General features: G+C 33.4%; 1 protein-coding gene across 2 annotated transcripts; it reads right to left on the bottom strand.

Moving 5' to 3' along the window:
* Positions 1-3,402: 3,402 nt before the first annotated feature.
* LOC107951628 (abscisic acid 8'-hydroxylase 3) lies at positions 3,403-6,673 on the bottom strand. Of its 2 annotated transcripts, none has more exons than XM_016886740.2 (10): positions 6,416-6,673; positions 5,998-6,216; positions 5,433-5,751; positions 5,179-5,331; positions 4,643-4,912; positions 4,478-4,564; positions 4,318-4,396; positions 4,114-4,220; positions 3,918-4,036; positions 3,403-3,760 (listed from the first exon to the last, which is right to left on the bottom strand). In XM_016886740.2, exons 2-10 carry the CDS (start codon positions 6,204-6,206, stop codon positions 3,670-3,672), a joined length of 1,434 nt encoding a protein of 477 aa, XP_016742229.1. In that variant the 5' UTR covers positions 6,207-6,216; positions 6,416-6,673; the 3' UTR covers positions 3,403-3,669. The 2 variants fall into 2 exon arrangements, with proteins under 2 accessions (XP_016742229.1, XP_016742230.1); XM_016886741.2 differs by having other exon boundaries at positions 3,405-3,760; positions 5,998-6,130; positions 6,416-6,670.
* Positions 6,674-11,475: the final 4,802 nt, after the last annotated feature.

The raw sequence follows: 11,475 nt of genomic DNA, 5'->3' as shown, positions 1-11,475 counted from the left end.
TTATTCAACGATTCTTCAACAGTCGAAAATTTGCCGGTGGGTTTGTCAATCTTTCATCAAAATGAGTGTGTGGAAGTGGGAATGCGAATGGGAATGAAGTAGCAAACTGTTAGTAGGGACTTGAGACAGCTAGGGTTCCTTCGATAAGAGCTTGGAGACGCTGCTGGAGAGTTTCTTGATTGAAAAGAGCAACGGAGGGATGAGATTGGGGGTGTTATGGCGATACCCATTTTAGGGGGAAAAATTAGGGGTTTGGGCTAAATTTTGAGGATAAAATAGCGCCTATTTTTAGGTGAAATAATTTTTTTTTGGCGTTTTTATAAAACCTCCCCTTAACTTTTTGTGGCGTTTTTTATTAAAAATGTCACTAAAAATCATTTCATTTTAAATAAAATGACACCATTTTGTTATACTAAATTTTTTTTATCTGTTAAAAATTATTAGTTAAATGATTTTATAAAATATTTATTGTTTTTATTTTTATAAATTGGTTTTTATAAATAAAAAAATAAGTACTCTAAAAATAAATATCGCATATTTTAATAAGAAAATAAATAATTAAATGACTGTAATTAATTATTAAGTTAGAATTATCCAATATAAGCAATCAATCTCTCACCTATCAAATTTCTATTAAAAATTAAGACGTTAATCATGATTTTATATTATTCTTTTCCGATCTAATCTCCATTTCATTAGAGATATTTTTTTCCTAACTAAAATATGACTATTTTGCTAGATGTTCGATGTGGAATGATTTTAATTTTTGTATTTCATTTTTATTTGTTATAATTTGGTCCTATCCATATCAATCTGTTACTTTTATTTATTTATTTATCAATTTTTTTTAGTTCTAATATTTAATTATATCAAATGGTTTAGATTAAATATTTTTAAATATAAAAGTATTAATTGATTGTATAAAATTCCATCATTTAACAAATCTTAAGTAAACTTTAAATCCTAAACCATTTAATATATATAAAACCTAATCCTTAAGTAAACCTAACACTTAACCCTTAACCCCTAAGCCTTAAACCCCAACCCTTAAACCATAAACCATAATCCATAAACCCATAATCCATAAACCTTAAAATAATAACTCATACACTTTAAACTTTAAACCATATACCCTAAATCATAAACCCTGAACTATAATGATAATTAATTCAATATTTTAAAATTAATACTATCTCTTTTATAATTATATAAGAAAATATTTATCATATAAATTAAAAAACACTAATTAATCTAAACCCTAAACTCCTAATCCCTAAACTGTAAATCCTAAAACATGAACCTAAACCCCTAACCCTTAACCCCCTAACACTTAAACCTTAAACCACAACCCTTAAACCACCCTTGAACTATAATCTCTAAACCCATAATCCATAAACCTTAAAATAATAACTCATAAACATTAAACCCTTAACCATATATTGTAAACCCTAAACTATAATGATAATTAATTCAATATTTTAAAATTAATACTATCTCTTTTACAATTATATAAGAAAATATTTAACATATAAATTAAAAACAATTAGTCATATACCAAAAATCTTTAAAATTATTTTAAATAATAGTTTTTTAATTTTTTAATTTTTTGTGGCGTTTTTCAAAAAATGCCGCTAAAGATCGAACATTAGCGGCGCTTTTAAAAAAGCGCTGCTAATACTTGATCTTTAGCGGCGTTTTTAAAAAAGCGCCGCTAAAGCCACTAAAGGCTCAATACAAGACAATGACGTTGTGTTAAATTTTTTGAGGCGTTTTTTGAAAGGCGCCGCTAAAGGTGAACCTATAGTGGCGTTTTTTAATAAGCGCCGCTAATGCTCGTTCTTTAGCGGTGTTTTTCATTCAAACGCCGCTAAAAACCTGTTTTGGTGTAGTGTACTTAGCCAAACATTACATTCGATAAAGTTTAGTGAGTCAAATCATGAACTCACCATCTAAAGAGCACCTTGAGGCCATTTATAGTATATTGAGATATCTAAGAAGTTCTCTCGAAAAAAATGTTCCTTTTTTGGGGGGAAAAATGAGCAATGAGGCGTTAAAGATTACATAAAGGCAATCAGGCAACTTCGATTTCAAATAGAAGGTCCATCTCATGCTACTATACATTTGTTTGGGGAAATCTAACGACTTGGAGAAGAAAAAATACCATAGCTCATAATAGTGCTAAAGTAGAGAACAGATCTATGGCTCATGGGATTTGTGAAATAATGTGGCTAAAAAAGGTATTAAAGAATTGAAGAAATCTATATTCATGCCTATAAAGCTCTATTGCGCTAACAAAGTTTGAAGTTCAAGATGATCCACTTGCCTTGTATCCCAACTTCACATTAAGTTGTCGATAAACTTACTAAAAAATTGTCCAAGTTAATTTCTGAGACTCTAATTAGCAAGTTGGGCATGATAGAAATCTACGCATCAACTTGTGGGGGAGTGTTGAGATTGAAAGAAATATGTTGTAATCTTTGACCTTAACTAATTGATATTAGGATCTAGTTAACATGGGGAAGTGTCGATATTAGAAGAAATATGTTGTAATCTTTGACCTTAGGTAATTGATATTAAAATCCAGTTAACTTGTGGGGTAAAGTCGAGACTAAGAGAAATATGTTGTAATCTTTGACCTTAAGTAATTGATATTAAGGTCCAGTTAGCTTATGGGGGAGTGTCGAGATTAAAAGAAATATGTTGAAATCTTTGACCTTAAGTAATTGATATTGGGATCTAGTTAACTTGTGGGGGAGTGTCGAGATTAGAAGAAATTTGTTGTAATCTTTGACCTTAAGTAATTGATATTAAGATCCAGTTAACTTGTGGGGGAGTGTCGAGATTAGAAGAAATATGTTGTAATCTTTGACCTCAATTAATTGATATTAAGATCCAGTTAGCTTATGAGAGAGTATCGAGATTAAAAGAAATATGTTGTAATATTTGACCTTAAGTAATTTATATTAGGATCCAATTAACTTGTGGGGAATGTCGAGATTAGAAGAAATATATTATAATATTTGACCTTTTAAGTATTTGATCTAGTTAACTTAGGAAACTGACACCTTAAGTTTAAGAATTAGCTTTTTTATTTTTATGTATAAATATTTTCCTATAAATATTGTAATGTTATATACAATTGAATATGAATGAAAAAGAAAAATTCCATTCCACTCAAATATTCTAGTATAAAAGGTCGTTGTCTAGATGTTAGGATTTGAATATCAGATCCGTTGAATATCACATAGTTAACAGTGATTACATGAACCTTGTGTGGTAAAGAACTTCAAAGTCTGTTAGGGTGACAACTTTCTTATCCTTGCCCTCAATCTGCCACTATTCACTACAAGTCTTGAGTTGAATTTCAGGCATGTCCTGTCTAATAATTTGCCATTTTTAACCCATTGGATGAATGTGTCTGAACTAGAATATTATCATGAATTTTTTGTCTATTTGCCAAGGGCTTTTCTTTACTAATAAACTTTGTTATATGACAACAAGATAGAGATACTTGAAAGTTGAGCAAAATTTTGATACAAAACATTATTTCCTTTTCATTTTGATCTTCTTGTGTATGCACATGTGATACATATCCTGTTCTTCAATTCAAGCAGTCATGCTGCAACATTTCTTTCTCCTGCTTTTTTCTTGATTTTGGAATGAAAAGTTTCACAGTGGCTCAACCATAATGGGATACTTGTTCTTCGGCATACGAACAAGTGTTGGCTGTACAGAATCATCTTTCTCCAGAGCTCTCCACCTGTGATAGAGATTACATTGTTACATAATTCAGTGACAACTCTTCCATTAACAACATGGATAATTATGGTTATCAAACTATGAGTTCTTTCTCAAATCACTTATTTAGGCATTTAAAATTATTACAGTTCTATGATTTAAGCATTCTATCATCTTACTTGTATTTGCAAACAAGATTATGGATGAAGATGCAGATTTCCAGTTTAGCCAGGTTCATTCCGGGGCACATTCGTGGTCCACTGCCAAATCCCAGATAACTGAAAGTCTTTAATGGTGCCTGCAATTAGGATTGCATAGATTTATTCAAGTATATGCCTTGTAGAAGAAATGAAAATTCTCCTGCTGATTGCTTACATCAAATCTGGAAGGATCAAACTTTTCAGGGTCAGGGAAAGTTTCAGGATCATGGTGGATGGAAACAACATCCAGGTTAATGGACCAACCTTTCTTGATATTATAGCCTTGAAAATCAAGTAAAAGAAGTCATTTTCAATCTGCATTTCTGGAGGAAATATCAGAAAATATTTGTTCACATGGAACAGTCATATACTAATATACCATCAATCTCAAAGTCCTGAGCAGCTTTCCTTGAATACCATGGTAAAATTGTGGCCCTTCTTAGAGTTTCACTAATCACCTGAATTTGTTGTGAAGAAGTTTTAGTCCACAATGAGTCTTCAATAAGTTGATATATATATATATAAGCATTTAAGCTTACTTTGTTGGTGTAAGGCATATTATTAACTTCAGACCATGTAAGATTGGTTCCATCCTTTCTATTTGCTTGAATTTGCAGATGTTCCTCCTGCAAAGTAATAGTGTAGTCTTAGACTTGAAACATTCAAATAAGAACTTGAAGAAGAAGATCGAATAAGCGTTTTACTCGAAGCTGTTCCAAAACTGCTGGGTTTTCTCCAAGGAATTTGACGAGCCATGTAAGAGCTGCGGTCGTGGTGTCGTGGCCTGCAACTAGTAGAGTTAATATATTGTCCTTCATTTGTTGATCAGTGAGTTTATTATCTTCATTGTCTATTGTATTTGTTCCCTTGCTGTGTTTAATAATTAGGGATTCTAGGAAATCTTGTTGTATCACTTCCCCATTTCTCCTCTTTGCTATGATTGAATCTATCATGGCATACATACTATCCCTGGCCTGAAAATAAATAGAAAATTGTATCAGAGAAAATATCAAGGATTCTGTTTATATTCAAGCTATGCAATGCAATGCCTCCTTCGTAATGTCTTAAAATATCCGCGTTTGACGCATATTCAAGCATTGACATGGAGTATGATCCTTCAAACATAGACCATATGTCATGTCATAAGCTGAGCTTGTAAGTTACAGACTTTAATGGATGCATACACATATCTGACACTTACCCAGAGTTCGGATAATTTATAAACCAAACAAAAGTTTACCTTAATACCACGATGAAAAGCAGTTCCTGGGATTTTGAAAGGCATGGAAGCAAATGAGGAAGAAATGATTTTGAAATTGGCTCTAAACCTTTCCTGTTCCTCACCACTAGGTTCAAGGCTCATTATCATGTTGCCAATTACTTTGAGAGTGAACTGCAAATCAGGAAGGAATCAGTTCAAAATTTCCAGATAAAAGTTTAACATTTAAAAAAAGAACAAACTGGTTTTTGCAAAACTGAAAAGGAAAACTCAACTGAAGAAGCCTCTTCAAGGACTAATACTCTTTTACCAGTCCATTGGTCTAGTGTTTCAATTGCCTGAGTGTTGATAAAATGGAAGTATTTTTTCAAACCATCAATGGAAAGTGGTTCGGCAATAAGGCGTCTAAGCCTCTTGTGAGCTTCACCATCGGTTTGAAGCAAACTGTTGGGACCCAAAACTTGTTGGCCTGTGTAGAAAAGGTTTAAGCTCACCATCCCATCTTTCCCTGACAACAAGATTTTGCTTGCTTCTCTGCCAGTCATGAACACAGTGTATCTCCCCAAAACAAAGCTCTTGAACACTTTTCCATATCTGTTGGAAAATATATATGCGTATATAAAGAGATATTAATCTTAAAATATATCCGTCTGACATCCGAGTTTAACACTTATCTGGACATGCATGTGGGATAATATCATTTAAGACCTTTCGAAACATGAAAATCATGAAAAAAAATTGAACATATCCATGTTGGATGCACACTCACACCCAGAGTAAGATAATCAAAACATAAAGAACAATGAATTTGGTGAAATCCCAAAAACTTTGATTCATTACCTCTGTTGTCTCTTGTTCATAAAACTGAAAATACCAGATGGGCTTGAAAAGTCTGACAGAAATGATAAACTTTCACCTATAATAGGCCAACCCATGCTACCAGGGATACCCTCCATTGCTTTTGGTGAAGTCCCTATACGGATTAAGCAGAAAGCAGAGGATAGAAATATGAAAAGGAGTAACATGATCAACAAGATGCTGAGCTCCATTTTCAATCACCTGAGCCAATATTCCAGGGCCAAATACAAAAAAGTTGACCAAATTGGTATTGAACTTTATCGCTTAAGTTTGCATATATATATATATATATATTGACTATAAGTGATACAGTCCGAGATTTATCTCTCAGATAAATTATTCTTCCATGTCCTTGACTATGCCTGGTTTATTCAAAAAAGACAGTTCAATAAGAAGATACCTTGGAATTTATGGTGACACTTGACAGCCTTGGCGTTGTAGCTGTCGACGATACTCCAATGGAAATGATTCTTCCATTGTAAACATCAAAAAGAAACCACTGTTTCCTCATAAGATTTATCAATCATTTGGTCTGTATCTTCTGAGAGGTTTGCTGGTACCTTTTGTTCTTTGATGGAATGGATAAAAGGAAGAAAACAATGCTAACAAGACTGCAATTTTCAGATGATGTCAAAAGCTTACTGTTATTTGTTTATATGGTGCCTAGTAAACTGGTAGCTGTTGTCGTCTTTCCTTGATGTTGAACTGAAAGTGACCCATTGGTTTATATCCATGGTAGTGAATAGTAATGATTTGCATGCCGACCTCAGGCTTGGTCTTTTATTTATTAGTTGTAGTTAACGGATCCAATTAATGACGTCAAAAACCAAACGGGTTGACAAGTTGAAATAGAACCAGTGACTCGATCGATTTGATCAATGACTTAAAATCAGGTATAAAACAGTTTATGTGAACTAATAAAAAACTGAAAACCAAAACAAAAAAGCGAGAGACTGAACCAATTTTTAAATTTTTATGATTTTAAAATTATTTATTTAATTATTATTATCAGTCGAACCAAAAAATGGTATTTAATTAGTTTAATCACCAATCCAAAATTTTAAATTGTTAGATCCAACCATCAGTTCAGCTTTTTAAAACATTGAATCATTCACTGCTGAGAGATGATTGAAGACTACAATTTTACGCAATAGATTTGGATAAGTGTTAGATATAAATACCTATTTAACAGGATATAATATATATTTTCTCTAAATTCTTCTGCATTTTGATGTATTTAGCTTGCAATATCCAAAAAATGTGAGTTTTCTTTGTAGGTTGTGTTAATGGAAATGTGAGTGTTTCTGTGGTAATGTATTCTGGTTGCTCACTGAAGATTTGAGCTTCGAGTTGCATCTTTTGAAGTTTTGTGTATTCTTTAATTTAACTTTTAGACTTGCATGTATCACTTAAGTTAGATTCTGTGCGTTGAGGCCCTAAGAATGAGTCTGTTGGTTCAATGATTAAGCATCTATTTATATTAGTGGTCCTGTGTTTGAATCTTTATGTGTGTACTAAGGAATATTATTTTTGCACTTCTCCGTAAATAATTTTAAATGAATTCTCTTATACGATAACTCCTCCCTCATTGTTTCTTTTTATTTTTATTTTTCATTTTCCTTTTCTTCTTTCTTTTGGCATTGTTCTTGAATTTCTCTTCGCATAACGTTCTGTTGGGTTAATCATTGAATTGTATCGTATTGTTAGTTGTTTCAGTGCTTAAAGGTAACATTTAATCGTTGTAATTTTGGCTGTTATGTATGAATTGCGATTTTTTTGAAATCCCGAAGTGAGGGTGTTGATCGGCTTTGTTTTGCTTTGTTTGCTCGTGGTTACGAAAGCTTAGGGGAAGGTTAAGAGACGCCTAACGCTTCTCTCATCATCTAGAACTCGAGTGTGCGTTGTTGAACTTCTGGTAAGTAAGTTTTGTTCGTTTCAGGTTTTTGTGTTGAAGGTTTCGGCATTGATTGTTGTTGCGATTTAGCATATCTCTTTGAATTTCCGTTAATTGAGCAATTGGATTTGTTTTCTAGGCTTTAGGAGTCTCGAGTTTGCTTTAGGGTCGTCATTATTTTTAGGTAGGGTATCAAAACCCTTTTCTTCTGTGTTTTTATCGTTGAAAACGGGACAGTCAACAACACACGGGCGTTTGGTGGACGGTGTAACTGACTAACTTCGAATTTGAGACACACAAACAAGCTACACAAGCGTGTGGCAAGCTGTGTGTGCGATATTAAGGTGCAGTGGTCATACGGGTTGGCACATGGGCGTGTGTCCAGACCGTGTAACTCATTATTTATGTATCAGGGATATATGGGTAGGGGACACGTATAACACCCCTAACCCGTATTCGTATCCGGAATAGGGTTACAAGGTATTACCGATCAATCACAATTAATATCATACTTATATGCATTCATAATAGAAATCCATTCAACACATTCACATTGTCCCTTATAAGGCTCGACGAGACCATAAAACATGCTTAAAAGAGCTTCGGGACTAAACCAATAACATTTACAAACTTCGGAAAACATAAAAAAAATTTCTTGCATTAAAGGGTCACACTAAAAAAATTTTCTTGCATTACAGGGTCACACGCCCGTGTGAACAGGCCGTGTGGGAACATGCCCGTGTCACAGGCCGTGTGGGAACACGCCCGTGTCACAGGCCGTGTGAAAACAGGGCATGCATACTCACTTACACCATACGGCCGATGACACGCCCGTGTGTCAGGCGTGTAAAATCTAGAGGGGTTACTGACTTGGGTTGCACGGTCGATGACATGCCCGTGTGTCTAACCTGTGTACCCTTCGGAATGGCCACACACGCCTATGTGCCAAGGCTGTGTGCCTCACATGGCCACCAAACACGCCTGTGTGTCTAGGCCGTGTACGAGACTGACTTGAATTTTTAATTATTCCCCAGGGGACACACGATCGTGTACCAAAGCCATGTGTCACATACAGTCGAGCCACAAGCCCGTGTACTCAGCAGTGTGGAGTGAAAATAGGCTTGGTTTAAGCCACATTTCTCACCTTTCTCAAACATACCTAAGCCACATCAAATTGCATCATTTCCATACATATATGAACAACCAAAACATGCTATTTCATACACAATTTATACCATTTTTAAACCATCCATTTCAACTACTTAATTCTATAGTCAAAACACACCAAATCATTATGCTAAAATCATCAAACTTTACATAACTTCTAAATGCATTTCCTCATCATATTATCATCTATTTCATGCCTCAAAACATATCATTTCATCATCTCAAAATCAAGCCATAATATATCATTTTCCAAGTATTAGCTTACCAAATGGCAACTAACTACATGAGCAACCACATAACCATGCCAAAACATAAGGCAACTTATACATCATGTATTACTCATCAAGCACATAATTCAAGCCAACTTAAATGGCTAAAAACACATCAACATTTACATCATTAACAAGCCAAATCACATGGCTAATATCATAGCTCAAAACATACCAAAATGACACTAGCCTATACATGCCATATACCATATATACAAAGTTTCAAAAGAACCAACAAAATGATCGATAGTATGATGACATTTCCCGACGATCCCCGAGTCCGAGTTAGCTTCGATTATCTATAAAACAGTAGAAAATAAACACAGTAAGCTTTAAAAGCTTAGTAAGCCATACACAAATAAATCATCTCATGAATCAATATCATTTCCATCAATTAAGCAAGCTATGAATAAGCACATTTAAATACACATTCAAGTTTACAAACCTTTCTCATTGTACACATATTCAATATCATAATTGTTTTCATCAAATACTTTTCCTTTTTAATACTACTATGAATCTCGTACGTACCTGAGTCACTTAATTCATTCACACATTCTTTCTCGACTTGATTTTTACCCGTTGAACCATTCGAAATTGTTAAGAATACTCGGTAATCACATATAGCTTGTACAATGCAATATCCCATATATGATCTTACATGTCATCACATATCAATGCCATTGTCCCAGACAATGTCTTACACGTAATCGATTAACGATGCCAATGTCCCAAACATGGTCTTACACATAATCACAATACAATTCCAATGTCTCAAACATGGTCTTACATGTAATCACATCTCGATAACCTAATGTCATGACATTCGTATCCTATACTATTCCTAAGGTTCGTACGGCATTTTCGGATGTCGTAACTCTGTCAATTCTTGCTCATAAGTACTAATTCAACATTCATAGCAATTCAATGACAATTAAACATGTATAATTCAATTTAAGGACATTTATTTGCATATGAACTTACCTTGTATTCGGGTTAAACGGACTGAATCGACTATTCGACAACTTTCGATTTCCCCAGATCTAAATTTGTTTTCTTTTGTTCTTGAACCATATACATTCAAAATTAATCCATTTAATCACCAACTCATTCAATTCAGTCCTCAAAGGTACATTTGGGCATTTTTACACTTTAGCCCCTAAAGTTTCACATTTCTTACAATTTAGTCCTTATTTCATAAAAACACAAATTACAAAATTTCTTTCTAATTTCATGCTAGCCAAATTTTGTATAGCTTCATAGCAGCCTATATTTTCATTTTTTCACACTTTTAACCTCAACATTTCACATTTTCACAATTTAATCCCTAATTGACATTTTTACTCAAAATCAATTTACAAAACATATATATCAAACACCAAGCTTTCATATTTCATCATCAAAAATTCAAAAACACATGAATTCTCCAATGGAAACTTTTAAAACATTAAGCAGTTTTGAAAATTAGTCCATGGGCTAGCTAGTACTCGATACAACGATCACAAAAACGTAAAAATCATCAAAAACCGAACAAAGAACATACCGTAATCAACCAATGCAAGTGCCGAATACCTAAAGCTTTAATGGATTCTTTCTTTTCTCTATTTTTGGCTAAGGATGATGATAATTTAAGCTTAAAATTATTTTTCTTTTATTTATTATAACTTAATACATAGTTTACCATTTTACCATTGGTTATTAAACCATTTAATCATCAAATATAAGGCCATTAATGTCTATCTTCACTATCAATGGTCTAATTACAACATAAGGACCTTTCATTTAATAAGCCATAGCAATTAAGCACTTTTAACTTATAGCATGCCATTTTTGCATTTTACACGATTTAGTCATTTTTCTAAAATTAAGCATCCAATCGATAAAATTCTTTCACGAAACTTTCACACATATATAATCACATGTTGTAAACACCAAAAATAATATTAAAATAATTTTACAACTTTAGATTTGTGGTTCTAAAACCACTGTTCTGTTTTAGCTAAAATCGGGCTGTTACAACTCTCCCCTTAGGGATTTTCATCCCCGAAAATCTTACCAATGAATAGGTTTAGATATTGCTATCTCATAGCATCCTCGGGTTCCCACGTAGCTTCTTCAACCCCACGTTGA

Source organism: Gossypium hirsutum, chromosome A02 (assembly GCF_007990345.1).
Source record: "Gossypium hirsutum isolate 1008001.06 chromosome A02, Gossypium_hirsutum_v2.1, whole genome shotgun sequence".
Lineage (NCBI taxonomy): Eukaryota > Viridiplantae > Streptophyta > Magnoliopsida > Malvales > Malvaceae > Gossypium > Gossypium hirsutum.
The sequence above is the reverse complement of the archived record's forward strand: the minus strand, read 5'-3'. Positions and strand labels throughout refer to the sequence as shown.

Excerpts from the sequence above, each read along its gene's own strand:
- LOC107951628 (XM_016886740.2), bottom strand. The coding sequence starts at position 6,206 with ATGGAGCTCAGCATCTTGTTGATCATGTTACTCCTTTTCATATTTCTA. Across the intron at positions 5,752-5,997 it reads ATGAACAAGAGACAACAGAG|ATATGGAAAAGTGTTCAAGA; the intron begins GTAATGAATCAA and ends ATTTTCCAACAG. Across the intron at positions 4,565-4,642 it reads CAGTTTTGGAACAGCTTCGA|GAGGAACATCTGCAAATTCA; the intron begins GTAAAACGCTTA and ends ATTACTTTGCAG.